This window comes from Plecotus auritus, assembly GCF_963455305.1.
Source record: "Plecotus auritus genome assembly, chromosome: 2".
In the NCBI taxonomy this organism is placed as follows: Eukaryota; Metazoa; Chordata; class Mammalia; order Chiroptera; family Vespertilionidae; genus Plecotus; species Plecotus auritus.
This window is the reverse complement of record NC_137771.1, coordinates 55,532,909-55,550,620: the sequence shown is the minus strand read 5'-3', so window position 1 is coordinate 55,550,620 and position 17,712 is coordinate 55,532,909. Positions and strand designations below refer to the sequence as shown.

The 17,712-nt window shown below is 35.9% G+C and overlaps 1 protein-coding gene across 3 annotated transcripts in view; it reads right to left on the bottom strand.

Moving 5' to 3' along the window:
* The window catches only part of TNNI3K (TNNI3 interacting kinase), a 314,607-nt gene that overhangs the window by 234,179 nt on the left and 62,716 nt on the right, over positions 1–17,712 (bottom strand). For all 3 annotated transcript variants that reach the window (XR_013959750.1, XM_080652368.1, XM_080652369.1), the window contains one exon: positions 172–270. Coding sequence is in view for 2 of the 3 variants with exons in the window: in XM_080652368.1 (XP_080508494.1) it covers positions 172–270 (99 nt within the window). In the remaining variant the exon portion in view is untranslated. The remainder of the gene's footprint in view (positions 1–171; positions 271–17,712) is intronic.

Sequence of the window (17,712 nt, the reverse complement as noted above, 5' to 3'; positions counted from 1 at the left end):
ACTCAGCAACTGCAATGCTTCTAATGATCTACAATTTCCTCAAGGATGGAGCTAATAAGAATATGGAAAAATAATTCAAAGGATACCTTAAATATCTTTTCTTTAAAGCTAGGACAGTTCAACAAAAGCCTAAAGTGCTTAGGTGGTCCCCCAGCCTTTGGAAATACTTACCTGTTCATGCCCATAGTATGCTGCAATGTGCAATGGGGTGAAAAAAACCGCATCTTGAACATTGACATTAGCTCCATGCTGCAGCAGCACATCGACAGCCTGGAAAAGAAAGAGACCGTCAGGAGTTTTATTTGGGGAATCTGCCCATGCAAGTTCATTTCACAACCACCATACATTCTTCTTCAGGAATCTTGAAACACATTTTTCTTCTGACTCCCTTCTCCAAAACCTCCAAAGGCTTGTTTTTGCCTAGATAATAAAGACCAAACCCTTTGTATGGAATTCAAGGTCCTCTCAATCTGATGGCGACTTATTTAGTTATTTTCCTCACTGTCATAAACCCAATTGTATAATCAAACTGTATTTGTTTTCTGCTCCTTCTGAGTCTTCATTCATATTACTTCCTCGGCCAGGAATTGTCTTCTGTCCAATCTACAGAAGTTTACACTCAAGCTAAATGTCATCACCTCTAAAATTTCTTTGATTTCCCTTGTTTCCTCCCAACTGACTTGTCTTCCTTTCTCTCAAATCTCATATAACTTTTTTCATGCCATTTAGAAAATTTAAAGAATTTATATAATGCCTTATCACTCTTACTAAAGAGAAAGTGCTTTAGGGGTAAGGTATATATCAGATTCATCTTTATAATCCTACCCTAGCATGTGGCCATGCAAATATTAATCATTCACTAAGCATTTGTTAAATGAATGCATGAATGAATGAATGAGCAAGTGAAAAACAATACCAGTATCTGTTGCCAAGGTGCCTTTATAAAAGCTATAGGTTACCAACAAACCTTCAGGTTTCTTCTATTCCCAAAACCCATTTCTAACTCTCTCTTCTCTGGAAAAATAATTGGAATAATTTCCTTAAGATGTGTTCATTTTAATTGTGGATTTTCCTAATGCACTGTTTATTCTTCAGTTGACCAAATAATATACATTTGGGAAATTTCAAAAGTCTGAAAAGACAAATCAGGAAGATGGGATCTAAGAGCTCAATGGACTTACCCTCTAACAGATTTTCTGTTCCTATAAACAAACTGCCTCCTAAGTCAAGTTTCCTTGCCTGTTAGAATCACAGTCCCACAGAACTGGAGAGGGACCATGGACATTATATGTCAAACCTCTATGTTTTAAAGAGGAAGAAACTGAGTACCCAAGGAATTAGGGAATTTCTCAAAGTCATGGAGCAAGTCACTGCCAACAAGAAGTGAACCTTTAGTCACTTGCCTCAAGCTTTGTTTCTGAGTGTTTCACAGTTTTAAATAGCTAATTCATGCCCTACCTGGTTTGGCTCAGTGGATAGAGGGTCGGCCTGCAGACTAAAGGGTCCCAGGTTCAATTCTGTCATGGGCACATGCCCAGGTTGTGGACTCGATCACTGGTGGGGAGTGTGCAGGAGGCAGCCAGTCAATGGTTCTCTCTCATCATTGATGTTTCTATCTCTCTTCCTCTCTAAAATCAGTAAAATATATTTTTAAAAAATAGCTCATTCATTAATCATATATTTATTCCTGTATAAAACAAAAATTTATTGAGCTAAAATTGTTTTTTTTACACAATTATCCTCCAGATTATTCAATCCCCAGGATAGTATTAGAACTAATTACTATTGCCAAAGAAGGGATAAGGAATTCTTGTTGGATCATCTAAAATTTCTGGTGGGTCCCAAAATATAAGCAGGTGTATACACTTCTATACATTTTCAGGGTAATGTTTTTGCTGATATTTGGATATCGGTGACTAATGATTAATAGAATACACAATGTGTAAAGTGAATTGTTTTTCTATTACAAAATTAAGACCACAATTAACATTTATTGAGGACATATTATGTGTCAGACCCTGAACTAAGTGCATAAATAGTAACTGGAGTATCCTTTAACTGTTCTACCCCCAAACACAGAAAGACAAGTGCTGCTGTTTCATTTTAAAGGTGAAGAAACTGAGCCTTGTGAAGGCTAGGTAACTTATGAGGTCATACAGCCAGTAAAGGCCAGAACTGGAATTAAAAAAAAAAAATTTAAAAAAAAATCTAGGTCTATTTGACTTCAAAGTTTCTTTTCATCAAGCCCCACCTGTGACCTCGATCTCATTAACACTAACCTTTAAGTAGACGAATTAATTGACTCAGATAGGAGGAAGCATTCTGTCAGTTAGAAGCACTATAGTTTCAGCTCGAAAATGAATGCCAGAACCTTTTGTATCAAGCGCTTGTATCTTAGACTTCACATGCCTGTAAGTTCAATCTCAGGAACCTTTAAAAGAGGTCACTAACGATCAAGGTAAATGAAGCTTTTTATAATTTCTCTTATTTTAAATATAGCATAAAATAGACAGCATGATTTTTTATTGCAAAAAAGAATCTCTAATGTTAACATTATAGAGCCAATTTCTTAGGCAGGGTTCCAGAACTAACTTTCATTCTAATGGATAACAGCTCTTAGGCTTCAATAAATAGTCCAAAGCAATTTTTTTTTCTTTCTAAATTTGTACTTATCCAGTCATTCAAAAAGTTAATCTTTAGCTGAGTGTTTATTAATTATGAAGTGTTGGCTTTCTGAGAAACTGTCAAATGTAAGTTTTAATGAAACCATACAGTCATTATTGTATGCTTTATTGAGTTTGTTTTAAAATGTAAGGAAATATTTAACCATTGAGAGTAATGCATATTGGAATTATTTGAATAATTTCATGTTACTTATGAGTAGAATGCATATATTTATTTTTATAATTTTTGGAATCATTATGGGGAAAGCATCTTCCATAAATCTTATGGGAATATAATATAATGTGATGAACAAATATGCTATCATGCAATTAAGATAAATGCACTCATATTAACATTTAGGTTGGAAAATATATATATAAAATCATTTTATTCATGCTTCCCTTACCTTAAAAAGTTTCAGAACCTTAAAAAGTTGGTAAATAAACTTCACTGTCTACTATATGAAACCACATGAAGTTACAGACTGAATCTACTTTGCCATTATGCTAAGTATGCTAAATAACTATTGAATTGGACTGTATTTCTAGTAAAAAATGGAATATATATCTACCATTAGTCATAGGGAATTTAATCATTAAAAATTAGGAACTAATTGTATGGTAAAAATTTTAAATAATACATTCAACAAATACATATTGATCATTTACTTTACATTAACCTTTAGCAAACCCCAACTGGCAGGAACTGTGATTGGAATCTTAAAATAAATGATCTCATTACGATTTCTGTAGGGCATAAAATTCCTGTTGCCTTACAATTTTTAAGAAAGTACATAGTTTTTTATTTTTGTTCCTCAAAAACAAAATTGTTACCATCATAAATAGCTAGTTATTAATATTAGTAATAGGAAGAAAGCAAAGGGGAGACCAGACATTATAAACATGGTCATCTGGGAGATTCACCAAGAAGCTGCAACTTCATGCTCCACAGGGAACCACCACTCCATTCCTTGCAAATCACTGGGGGAAGGGAATGGATGCATGTGCAGTAAATTCAGGGTGACATAGGAAGGTGCTTACTCGCCTGTCAGTCTAGCCTGGGGAACCATGGATTGGCTGGAGGGGTGGAACCAAGGCAAGCATATAAAATCCTGAAGGATTCATTAGCAAAACTCCCAATCAAAATCTGCAGGATAGTCTCTTTTTCTTGATGTTCAGGCTCTTGTTTCTTACTTGCTCAGTATCTGCACTAACCTGCCATATAGTTCTAGAAGTAGCAAAGCCCATGGCCATGTGGACCCCACAGGCAATAGACTACAGCTGGTATCACAAGCTAACCTAGCCAGATGCTGAACTGGACTGGACTTTAATATGGAGTGAAAACTCTGGATAGTGGCTTTGATCTTAGCCCTACTGAAGACAAAATGGGACGTTTTCCATGTCCAGATGGAGGGAGAGGGGACTTTGGAGGGAAACTCCCCTAATGTTTCATCATCAATATAGCTTTCCACAATATCTCATATTCTCATGGCACTCCAAGAGCTCCACTTCCACCAATAACAGGTGGGGACACTGAGGAACCTCACCAATAGCAAAACTACTAGCAAAATTGTAATCTAGAAACAATTCTTATCACAGAAAGGCTATTTTTATTAATATATATATATATATATATATATATATACATATATATATATATATATATATATATATATATACACACACACACACACACACACACAATCAATAATATATATATATTATTGATTTCAGAGAGGAAGGGAGATAGAAACATCAACGATGAGAGAGAATCATTGATCAGCTTCCTCCTGCACACCCTGCACTGAAGATTGAGCTCACAACCTCAGCATGTGCCCTGACCAGGAATCAAACAATGACCTACTGGTTCATAGGTCAATGCTCAACCACTGAACAATACCAGCAGGGTCAGAAAGGCTATCTTAATAATGTTTAAACTCTTTAAGGAAATGAACTGTATAATGGTTATATTTGTATAACTAACACATATATCAGTATTATTATTATTAAGAGTCAAGATTCAAATATAGGTTAGTAACTTGGTACCTTTTACTGATGGAAAGATAAGCACCATAAAATATCTCCCATGAAGTGATTGTTTTATGAGCACAGAAAATGGATCAGAGCTCTTTATTTTGATAGTAGGGTAGGGGAATTACTACATAAATTACCCTTTATAGATACTTTTATTTGCTAGTTGACTCCCAAAAAGGTCCAAATGGAGTCCCTTTGAGTTCCAGGTTGCAATTTCAACACTTATTGTACATCCTGCTCCTCTTCCTGGAAAGCCTCCCTTCTCTTTCTCTGCCTGCCACACACCCAGTCTGAAGGCCACACTCAGTTCCCATGTTCTCCATGAGAACCTTCTGCAAATACTTTACCATATTGAGCATTTCTTTCTCTGAATGTTTATATTACTTATCTTTACACCTTAATTATTCCATTAATTACCACTGTGGGTAAATCACTATTGTATACAATTTTAAACTTTTTTCTTTTCATATTCTAAAATTGTCTCAATGAAGTATAAGAAGTTTTGACTTCAGGTTAAATAATTTTTTATCAGAGGCACTGAAATTTAATCCTCCTAACTGAAATAGCCAGAAGTTATTATTTTAAAATTTCAGAGTTTCTAAAAGTAATGCTTGTAAGAGTAAAGACACCCACTGTTCTTTTTGCTGAATGTTTTTTCTACAGTATTTTAGCTTTTATTTCGTCCCATTTAGCTCCCCCTCTATACTTCATTTTATGAAAGTCATTGTAAGTGATGAAGAAGGATAACAAATGACCATATCAAGAGAAACTAAATGTCCCAAGAAAGAGAAAATAATATAAATTATCAATGAAGTAAAATGGCAATCAATCTTAGTAAAAATTGGCAAAATTAAATACAGTGTCTTATGCCTAGTTAACTTAAATAAGTATATATACTTTGATATTAAATTTTTCTTTGCTTTCAGGACTATCTCATTCCCTATGACTTCTTTGGAGTCCTTCCTCATATTTGTGCTTATACCATTGTTTTCTTTAGTGGAAAATCTGTATTACCAAAGCTTTAGAGGAAAATGTTTTCTAAAATGTATACCTCATGAATCCAAAATAATCCCAAAGACATTAGTATGCAACTTGCTTTAGATTTGTTATTTTCCAGTTATTTCCAGTTCTAACATTCAATAACCAGTTTTCAATTATGTTCCCTCAAACTATTGCTGTCTCACTTAATCTTTACCATTTTCTTTTAAGAGTAGTCTATACTTTCTTTCCCCTTTTCCTTACCACCTATTCACTCTCCAGCTCACCTCAATCTGGCTTCAGACTTCACCACTTCAGGGAAATGTCTCTGAAAAATGACATCAAAATCCTCCTAATAGCCCATTCCAATGGACACTTCTTAATCTTTTCCTTATTTTAATATTTCTCCAGCATTTGTTCCTATTTGTCTGTTCCTTAATATTCTGTGTTTTTTTTTTATATTGACTGACATCATGTTCTTTGAGTTTGTTCTCTACCTCCATATGAAGCATAGTAACCTCCATCTTGTATAAAAAACTGCTGTTTGAAACTCTCTCCTATTGTTAGATAGTCCCTAGTCCTGTAAACTCTGTCATTATAAACTCTGTCACTTTAAGACAGTCTCTTATTCTATAAAATGACTTTGTTTTTAGTTCAAATAATAGAAAAAGATAAACTTAACTGTCTGACCTTGCAAGCTAGCCATCCAGTGTAATAGACTAATGTAGACTAATACTGATAATAATTCCCATATTCGTATGCCAAGTACTAATTCATTATGCATTTAAGGTTAAACTGTCTGTAACAATAATCCACACAGAGCTCTTTGTAATATCTGCAAACAAAGAAGCTCGAAAAGTATGAATATGGGAAACTTCCTGTATGTGTTGCTCAGAGATTTGGAAGAGACACCTCCCCCTGGGCCGCTTGCAATAAAGGACTCCCAATTAACTGGCTTATTAAGGCGTCTGGTATCTCATTCGCTGATTTACGATACAACACATAGGGGTGCCTCTTTCTCTATTTATCTCTCAAGGGTTTATGTTGCACTTTCCACACTGATACTTGTGTTTCCTTTTGATCTACATTGTCTGCTCAAATTCCCTTGTATTTAAGTTACTTCATGGAAAGCACTTAGCACAGTGCTTGGTACATAATTGTAAGTTTTCAGTAAGTGGAAGCTCTGAGATATCTTGATCTATACATTTTCTGACTATTACTGCTACTACTATTTTGATAGCACACATGTGTCCACACACACATGCACACACTTGCCTCTCCAGTTGCATGTGTTTTCCCAGATTTCCTCCAACACAGGGCCTACCTTCTTTGGCAACCGATAATCTTCTTATGTATTTTCACTCTATTTCCCAACTTCCTTTTCCCTAGGTTGATATAGTCCCCTGCATAAACCTCATCTTTATTACTTGCCTTTTTTATTCCTATAAATATGAATAAGACATTAGAAAGCAAAGGGAACAAATATTTCTTGAATGTGTACTATGATAATCTATACTAATAAAAGCCTAGGTGGCATCTCACCCTCACGTCATCACAAGATGGCTGCCCCCATGTCATCACAAGATCAGGGGAGGGCAGTTGGGGGTGAGATCAGGCCAGCAGGGGAGGGCAGTTGGGGGTGATCAGGCCAGCAGGGGAGGGCGTTGGGGGTGATCAGGTTGGCAGGGGAGGGCAGTTGGGGACGATCAGGCCAGCAGGCGAGGGCAGTTGGGGGTGATCAGGCCAGCAGGGGAAGGCAGTTGAGGCAATCGGGCTGGCAGGGGAGCAGTTAGGTGCCAATCAAGCCAGCAGGGGAGCGGTTAGAGGGTGATCAGGCTGGCAGGCTGAAGTGGTTAGGAGCAATCAGGCAGGCAAGTAGGCAAGCAGTTAGAAGCCAGCAGTCCCAGATTGTGAGAGGGATGTCCAACTGCGGGATTGGGCCTAAATTGGCAGTCAGACATCTCCTGAGGGATCCCAGATTGGAGAGGGTGCAGGCTGGGCTGAGGGACACCCCCTCAATGCACAAATTTTGTGCACCGGGCCTCTAGTATCTATATAAGCATATCTATCTCATTTAATGCTCACAATCATCTTATGGAATTGTTATCAATAACCCCATTTTGAAAATAAGGACAATAAAGTTCCAAATTATTCAGCCTGTAAGGTTATGGAACTTTGTATTCAGATATTTAATTAGAGCTATGTCAGATTTTTTTTTAAAAAGTCATTACTAAAATATTCAGCTAATGTTATATGTGAAAAACTCTATAACTACAAGATAGAGCATTCTCACCTAACATTTGTAATGGGTATCAAGGAGAAAAAAAAAAAAATAAAAAAAAAAAATATATATATATATATATATGTATATATATATATATATAAAATTCTACTGAAATTAGAGCATAATGTCAAAAGAAGTACTTATTAAATCTAAAAATGCTGCCATCTGAAATTCTTTCTAAGTACTATAAACCTTTGATACAAATGGATAAGCAATTATTGGTATCTTTAATTGGCACAGCTTTTGATAGTCATTTAGAGACTTGAAAATTATTTTCACATCTTGATTAAGGGCATGGACCCAACTGAAACTTTATTCTAAAGTTTATCCTCAAGTCTATGGAAGTCCAAAGAACCATCCTACTCCATGCTGGTTTTCTTCTTGTGTTATTATTTGAGGCCAACTAGCAATTCCTTGCCTTGCCATCTCAAAGAGTCCTGTAGAGGATATAGCTCTTGGTTAATATTACTTTTCAAGAATTTTAAAAAATGACCACACAGGCAACATTACCAGTAAGCGTGATCCTGACTATGTAATTGTTCCCAGTTGACTGAAAAAAAAAATGAAGTTAAAACTTATTCTAAGTAGGAGTTGTACATTACGGATCTCAAAGAGTCTTATATACTATAAAAAAATTAGCATTCTTTCTAAAATTTTAGTTTATAGGAACTCACAGAGAAATTTTAAGTAGGAGTAAAGAATGTTCTGATTTGCATCTTAAAAAGATCCTTCTAGTAATAATATAGCAAATGGATTGTGGAGGGAGCAAGACTGGAAGCAAGGTAATCATGTAACAGGTTCTGCAGTAAATTAAGAAAAGCGAGATAAGGGTAAAATGAGCTGAGGTAGTGGTAGTGGCCTGGAGATCAGAGAGAATAGATTTTAGAGTTATTAAGATGGTAGAATCATGTGACTCAGCATATGGGAGAGCTGGTGATGGAGGGTAGATGAGAAGTTATCAACAGATAATGACTGGAGAAGAGGAAGCCTATAAAGGGAGATGAGTGTGAAGATAAAACTTTCTCTCCTTTATAAATTTAGGAAGTAAGAACATCATCTAAAGTTTCTGTTTCTCAAATTAATTACTTGCAAGAGCAAGTTTCTTCCAATTCCCTTTGGCCATTCATCGTGTTCTTATCAGACACCACAAGCTGTTTCAGTTGGGACCACACCCTTAATCAAGATGTGAAAATAATTTTCAAGTCTCTAAATGACTATCAAAAGCTGTGCCAATTAAAGATACCAATAATTGCTTATCCATTTGTATCGAAGGTTTATATTACTTAGAAAGAATTTCAGATGGTAGCATTTTTAGATTTAATAAGTACTTCTTTTGACATTATGCTCTAATTTCAGTAGAATTTTCCATTTTTAAATATATATATATATTCACTTCTTGATACGCATTACAAATGTTAGGTGAGAACACTCTGCCTTGTAGTTACAGAGTTTTTCACTTATGACATTAGTTGAATATTTTTGTAATGACTTTTTAAAAAAATCTGACATAGCTCTAATTAAATATTTGAATACAAAAACCTATTGGAAAATAGTTTCTTCAGGCTGTCACAGAAATTAGGTTCTCGTCTGTGATCTTTCTCATATTATTTCAGGTTAAAATTAAATTTGGCCTAAAAATTACTCAGAAAAATGATTCCACAAGATAATATTATCAAAGAAATTAAAGGGAAGTTCCACATTCTTAAGTTGTAAAAATAAAACTTAGGTATATATTAACTTATCCTATCTAATAAAGAGGGAATATTTAAATTGACTGTCACACCATCACAAAGATGGCGGTGCCCACAGCAGAGGTGAGGTTTCCATAACACAAGAAGGTTGCACCCACAGGGGTGGCCAAGTTCCCATAACGAGCCTTAATGAGCAACAGCAGGGACTTAAGGCTGCATGGTGCTGGGCTGGGGCAGGGGAACTGAGGCTGTGCCCCCCTCCCTCTGGTGGGGCTTGACAGGGGACCTCAGGCTGTGCCCCCCACCTCAGCACTGGGCCAGGAGACCTCAGGCCACACCCCCTGCCCTGGCACCAGGCCAGGGGACCTGAGGGTGCGCTGGGGGACCTGAGGCTGTGCCCCCCCAGCAGGGCTTGATGGGGGACCTGAGGGTGTGCCCCCGCCTGGCGCCAGGCCAGGGACCTGAGGCTGTCCCCCCCACACACCTGGCAGGGCTTGACAAGGGTGGGGCCGGCCAGGTCTGGATCTTGCCCAATAGGGGTAGGGCCAGCTGGGTCTGGGTCTTGTGCAATTTTGAGGCGCTGCGAGTGGGTGGGAACTTGACTCTGGGTCCCGCAGCACGCCCCAGACTCTGACGGGAGGAAGATTTTCATATACATTTTACTAATTTTCTTTCATCTCTGACACTTCTATTATAGAGAAAGGGCAAATAGCAATATTAAAATAGTTCCTCTAATTAATCCCCCTTTAATGTGCACGAATTTCGTGCACCGGGCCACTCGTATACATATAATAAAGGAATTCCATCAATTAAATACATTTATCACTTTTTAGGAAATAATGAGAACAAAAGTAGAAAGCCAATGGATGAAGAATAGTGATGAGAAGGCTGGAGATACATGTGGTATTATTTTATAGAGGTAATAATTGAAGACAGGAGATAGCACTACTTCTGCAAGGAGAGAGGCGTTACTTGTGGGATATTTACGGCTAGAAAGCAGTAAACAAAGGAGCCAGCAAAGGAAAGAGAAGAGTCATCTAAGAAGAAAAATGAGAACAAAGAAATGCCTGTTAAGGAAGCCCACAGAAGACATATTTTTTTAAGAGAAGACGGCCAAAATTTTATGAGCCTTCCAGCTATCATCACCTTGCAGCGCTATTTTCTTCTTTATATATCCTTCCCTCGCCCCCCCCCCCCCAGCATTTCCTTATGCGAGGGTCTTATTTTTAAATCCCTGGCTGACAAAACAGGCTTCAAATGTTCACCATGTTATGAAAACATCATGTTCTATGCATTTGAAAAGTCACATTTTTTCTTATGAGGTTTATTTATATAGTTTTCCAGAGACCTAACATTTTTCACTTTATTGTGATTGTAGAGGTTTGAAAATTGAAGTACAAGTTAGGCTCCCTCTCACTGATGTTCCTCCCCAAACTGGATATCATAATCAAGGAGAAGAACAATTATCACCTGACAACCAGCTTTCTTAGGACTTCTGTTCACCAACTTAAGTCACCTGTTAACTACTTCCCACTGGTGAACTACTTGCATTTTCTCTAAAGAAACCCTTCTGCCAAAGCATTTTGAAAACAAGTGATTTGCCTCCACATGAAAAATCAACTTCTAAATAATACTTTGAAGGTGAGTTGGAGTCAACTTATAGAACATAAGAAAAAACACATACAGATTTTTGTCTCTTAGATGAGACTAATAATAATCCTCCTAAAAACTGTATCAATGATCAATTAATTTTCAGCATCTGGAATTTAAAAACAAAAAATACATCAGCAGTTAAGTCTCAGGTCAAGGGTTAGTCCTGTTACAAGCACATATATGAAATACATAGTACTTCCTTTTTTGAGCTTCCTCATTAAATAAGCCAGAAAACTACTATTTGGTAAACTGCAAAATACAACCTCAATTTATTTTTTAATATAAAAATATGGATAATCAACTGTATCCCACAGGCTCTTTATTTAAAAATTTAATTGAAAATGTTGGTCAGCAAGAACTTAAAATAAGTAACACAATACGTTAGTAAATCCACAGTTGTAAAAATGTTTTAACTGATTATAAAACACTATGCATTGGCAGTTATAGAAATCAATTACAGATAATTTTCTTTCTAGAGAAGGCATTTATTAAAATGAAGAACACACATCATCTAATCAGAGACCTATTATCAGGACAGAAAACAGTGGACATAATGGTGATAAATGCACTAACCATCCCATTGGTTGTGCCAAACAAAGATATATTTATGGTGGCTAAAAGTAGAAGTCTGCAATAAAAATAAAAAGAAGTACAGCATCAATTTTGCCCAAGCAGTTTTGGCTTCAGAAAAATAAAGAGCCAAGGAATAATTCTGAATGGGACTCAAGTTCTGAATCCCATCATATGGCTAGCAAATGGTATAACCTGAATACAAAAAAATCCCTGGCAAGCAGATTCCAGAACCCAGATGCCTAACCACTAAGCATACTATACTGTTATAGCCCAAAACCATTGCTCTAAGATCCACACTTTCCAATCATTTCAAGCAGTTTTGTGTTTTGTTTTGAAACTTATTGAATGAACTCAGTAGATGCTTTCCCTTGGTCCTTGAGATTATTCCAGCCCCACTCGATGACACCTTATAAGAGACCTTATGCCAGGGGATCCAGCTAAGACACCCTGAGATTCCTGACTTAAAGATACTGCAGGACAATAAATGTTTGCTGTTTTAAGCCACAGAGTCTTAGGGTAAATTTTTGTTATGCAGCAATAGTTAGCTAATATACTATTGTACCTCTCAATTCACTACTAATGTAGAACTGACATCTACATTAAAATAGTTAACTACTTCCCACTTGTGATATTAAAAGAGGACAACATCTGCAAATATTTTTGAGTACCTATGTATTCTAATCACTGTGCTAGGTTCTGGGGGTCAAAAGCATTAATTGCTAAAAGGCATTGCAACATGAAGTGGGATAAACAAAACAAAATAACTATGATATAAGGTAAATATGGATTTAATGGAGATACCATAGGGGCTAACAGAATAAAGGAGGTATAAATTAATAATTCTGTTTGGAGAAGATACAGAAAGCTATAGAGGGATTTGAAAACTATATAAACTTGGGATTTGAAGTAGGAAGAAAGGAAAGATCAATCAGTTCATTCATCCCTCAAACATATTTGATCATCCAACAGTACCTAGCATAGAACATATACTTGCCAAGTTCTACCACTGTTTTTGTTGTTGTTAATCCTCACCCGAGGATATTTTTCCATTGACTTTTAAAGAAAGTGGAAGGGAGGGGAGAGACAGAGAGAGAAACATCAATGTGAGAGAGACACATCTATTGCTTGCCTCCTGAATGCACCCGGACCAGGGCCAGGGATTGAGCCTACAACCAAGGTATGTGCCCCTAACTGCTGAGCAAAACCAGCTAGGGCAGTTCTACCACTTTTTAAAAGCTACTTCATCTAATGAAATCTTTTTAGACCTCTAGGCTCATTGAACTAATTATCAAGACAAGTGATTTAATATCCTTTAGAGTCACATTGAGGCTTATAAAAAGAATGTATTACAGATACCCTCCCTAGAATGACTGAATCAAATCTCTAGATACTACAAATGTGTATTTTTAAAAAGTTCCTTGTCAACTTCCTCTTGCATCCACTAGGGAGTAACAGGGACAAGTCTGGAAAAGCCAAGGATCAAGACTTAATATATGTAAGTGGCTTAGTAATAGTACTGAATGTAATACTTACTACCATTGCTACTATCATTATTATTTCTTCTTCTCTTTAGCTGATTAACACCTGCTTAGGTCCTTGAATTATAAGCCAAATTTCTGAGAGATTCTCTCCGATTATTCATGGATATGGATTATTTATTCAATAAGTATTAATTTCTACTATATGCCAGGCATGCTCTGTGCTAGAAACAGGATAATTTAGAGAAAACAGCAACAATAAAGTCTGTGTCTTTACTGAGCTTATAACTTAGCTCAGGATGTAGACAATAAATAAATGATAAACTGTGTTATATAGTGATCAATACTAGAGAAATATAAAGGGAGGAAGAGATTAGAGAGTTCCAGATATTTGATGTTTTAATTTAATTGAGATGATCTGGAAAGACCTTATTGAGAAAACTACATTTGAACCAGGACTTCAAGAAAGGTAGGGAACTAAGATATTCAGTTATTAAGGAAGAACTGTCTAGAAGAGCAGTCCTAAGGCCCTAAGGCAGGAGCATGGCTGGTATGTTTGGGGAACTTAAGGTTAAAGGGTGAATAAAAAGAGTGAGAAGTACATTGGGAGAGGAAATAAGTACTTTTTCTCTCTGAAGGATACGGGAAGCCTTTGGAGCAGAGGAGTGGCATGATCTGATACACATTTTAAAAGACTCACACAGGCTGCCCTGTCAGAAGAATAGGCTGAGGGAAAAGCGTAGAAGAATGGAGACCAAATTACTCTCTTTTAGACATAGCACAATGTTGGCCTTCATAGCTTTTATCACAGTGGCAATTTTAGGTTTGCTTGTTTGAGAATTTGATTGCCTATCTTTACCACCAGATCATAAGCTCCACAAGGCTAGGAATTGTATATAATATTACTCACCATTAAACTACTATTGTGGAACACAGATCTTGGAAACCCATTAGTTCCTCATTTGCAGAATGTTGAATGAAAGAAAACATGAATGTATATTGTTATATTTCAATTTTTGAAAATAGATTGCAAGCTCCTAGATGGCATTCAAAGCTATATTTTATACTTTCAATTTCTACCATAGCTAGCCTATGTTCTTTTGTATATGTGCTCAATAAACATTTATTAACTTAATTTGCTCTTCCCTAGTCACTTTTTTACATCTTCTATACTCTAAATTTCCCTGAAGAAAAATACGTAGAAACTACTAGAAAATCAAGATAAGCTTTAAAAAGTCTAAACCTAAAGAGGGTACATGATCTCTTAAAGTTTACATATTGCCAGAAACTATGAAACACACAAGGGAGAACCAATGATGATTTTTTTTCCTTGTCTTTTGGGAAATAAGACTTGATAATAGAAGTTTATTTATAATCATAGCTGCAAAATTGCCTCAGGAAAACAATAATAATGGGGCAAGCAATCTTGTTTTATTTGGATTTAATTTTTTAAAAAAGCTAAAACTCAGTCATATTTATCAAATATACATTGACAGAACCAAAGCTACAGAATTTCCCAAATCAAGTCTTAGTCCAGTTTACTAACAGTGTAATATAAAAATGTAGGAGTTAATTGTTTGACTGAAATATGCAACAATAATACATTTTTCTGCTTGGAAATACTTGATAAATTTTAAATACACAAAGGTATATTATTTATTTACATCATATTTTTAAAATAACTTTTTAAAATGTTTGCTGGTCTGAAAATGTATGTTTTTAAACACTAGGCTTAAGAAAGTATTTAATTAAACTAGAACAATAACGGAATCTTCAATGTCCCTGATTACTTTTTCTTCTCTAAAGATACCTTTATTTGTAAAATTGCCAGTATGAGCCCTTTTTCACTAGGAGCCACATTCCCATTACTAAATCAAAACAAAACCTAATTTCTTTCCATGAATAATTTGTATGTAAATCATGGAGCATGCAGCATTAATATAGTATAGAGATTCCAATGAATTGTATCTCCTTTCCAGAAATATCCTTTAATATTCTTGTATTTTGGTCACAATTAGTGGAGGTTTAGTAAAAGGAAACTTGTGACTGTGAATAAGCAAAGAGGTAGAGACTTAAAACATAAATTTCAAATTGCTTTCTCTTCCTCTGCTCTATTTCTCAAGTACAAACTATGAATGACCCAAATAATTTTCTTAAGAGCCAGCAAAATATAACATACAGCTTAAGACTCTGTGTAGTATCATCATTATTATTTAACTAAAGGCATACCACCATTCTAATCAAATTAAGAAAAACAGACAATTATATAAATATATATAAATTTTCCATTCTCAGTCTTTCACTTAATTTTTATTTCAATTATTCTCTTGCTAAGAACATTTTCAACAATATTTAAGAAATTATATAGGAAGTAGAATCAACATCATAATGTACAACATATACATTCACACAGTACCCATATTAAGAATAGCCCCATGTTTGTTTTAATGCTCTACTATTACTTTCTTGAAATTATTCCTGTTTTTTTTAAATTAAGGAGCTCCATTTTTTTTCATTGAGATCTGCAAATTATGTAGCCAGTTCAGGTACAAAGTAAATTGAGCAGACCAATAATATAAAAGTTCAGAACAAAGAAGAAAGTAATAGGTGGAACTATAATTGATTAAGTTTGAAAACAGGAGTGGAAATAAATGATATAGCAACAGATATGATAGAAACATATGACAAAAAAAGTGACTATTGCAATTTTTTAACAAAATTTTCTGTTACATAGTTAAATATAATATTTTCAGTGCCATAGAAAATGAGGTCCTAATCAGAATCAATAAAGAAAACATTTATCTTGAAAAGTTTTGAAAATGTTTTTCTTGCTTTTTAAAATCCTTTAAAATATACTCTTAATATTCTAGCCTTTCATCAAAGACAAATGAAAAATAAAAGATAACAGGAAGTATAATTTTCAAAAGATTTATCTTATCCATGAGGAATCTTAGGAGTAATCTTTTGAAAACAAAAAAGCCAAATTTAGAAGTGGAAATAAACATAAGCAATGGACTTTTTCCTGTTAGCTTCCCTGAGGTAATCATTCCAAAGGTGCTCAGTGGTTTAACATCGAACTATGAACCAGGAGGTCACAGTTTGATTCCCAGTCAGGGCACATTCCCAGGTGGCAGGCTCCCTCCCCTTACACCCTCAGTCTTTTGGGTCAGATAGCCTAGTTTAGAATTTGATACTTAAAAGTTAGTCTCTTTGTTCCTCAGTTTCTTCATTAATATACTTTATATGATGATTAAATGAGATTAAATTTCTTTTTTTTACAATATATTTTATTGAGCCGAAACCGGTTTGGCTCAGTGGATAGAGCGTCGGCCTGCGGACTGAAGGGTCCCGGGTTCGATTCCGGTCAAGGGCATGTACCTTGGTTGCGGGCACATCTCCAGTGGGAGGTGTGCAGGAGGCAGCTGATCGATGTTTCTCTCTCATCGATGTTTCTAGCTCTCTACCCTCTCCCTTCCTCTCTGTGAAATATCAATAAAATATATTTAAAAAAATAAAATAAAAATAAAAAAAAATAAAAATATATTTTATTGAATTTTTTACAGAGAGGAAGGGAGAGGGATAGAGAGTTAGAAACATCGATGAGAGAGAAACATCGATCAGCTGCCTCCTGCACACCCCCTACTGGGGATGTGCCCGCAACCAAGGTACATGCCCTTGACCAGAATCAAACCTGGGACCTTTCAGTCCACAGGCTGATGCTCTATCCACTGAGCCAAACCGGTTAGGACAATACTCAATTTCTTTATCAATACATTTATGTGAGGATTAAATGAGAAAGTATGATAATAAGCAAAAGAGCTGACTAAAGCAAATCCTTTATAAATGTTCATTTCCTCAGCTTTTGGGTTAGAACACTACCCTATAAAAAGAGTGAGAAAGAAGACTCCTACAAGGAGAGAGCAAGTACAGAGATGCCAAGGGATCCAAATCATGCCTGCTCCCATGTCTGAAAGCAAGGTAAGTCTAGCTCTGAGGGGGCAACCCTAAGGTGTGAATCCACTGAGGAAGCCCAGTAGTTAAAGTCTTGAGTGCACTACTATAGTCCAGTGGGCAGATGACTATCCTCTGAGGAATACTTAAGCTTATGAAGCTCTAGAAGCCAGGACTCCAGGTTGAGGGAGAAGTTTGACAAGATGAAGATAGGAATGGAAGAGCTTAAATAGAAAGCCAGGCCTGGGAATTGCTGTGAGGAAATTGTGCCTCCAGACAACTCCAAATTGAGTCTTCCATTCATTCATTTGTAAGTGTCTAATGCTGCAATTTTCAACTGCCAAGCACAAGAATTTTTAAAAGATGTAATACCTAACTATTTAGTCAGGAACACTGACCTTTTCCCC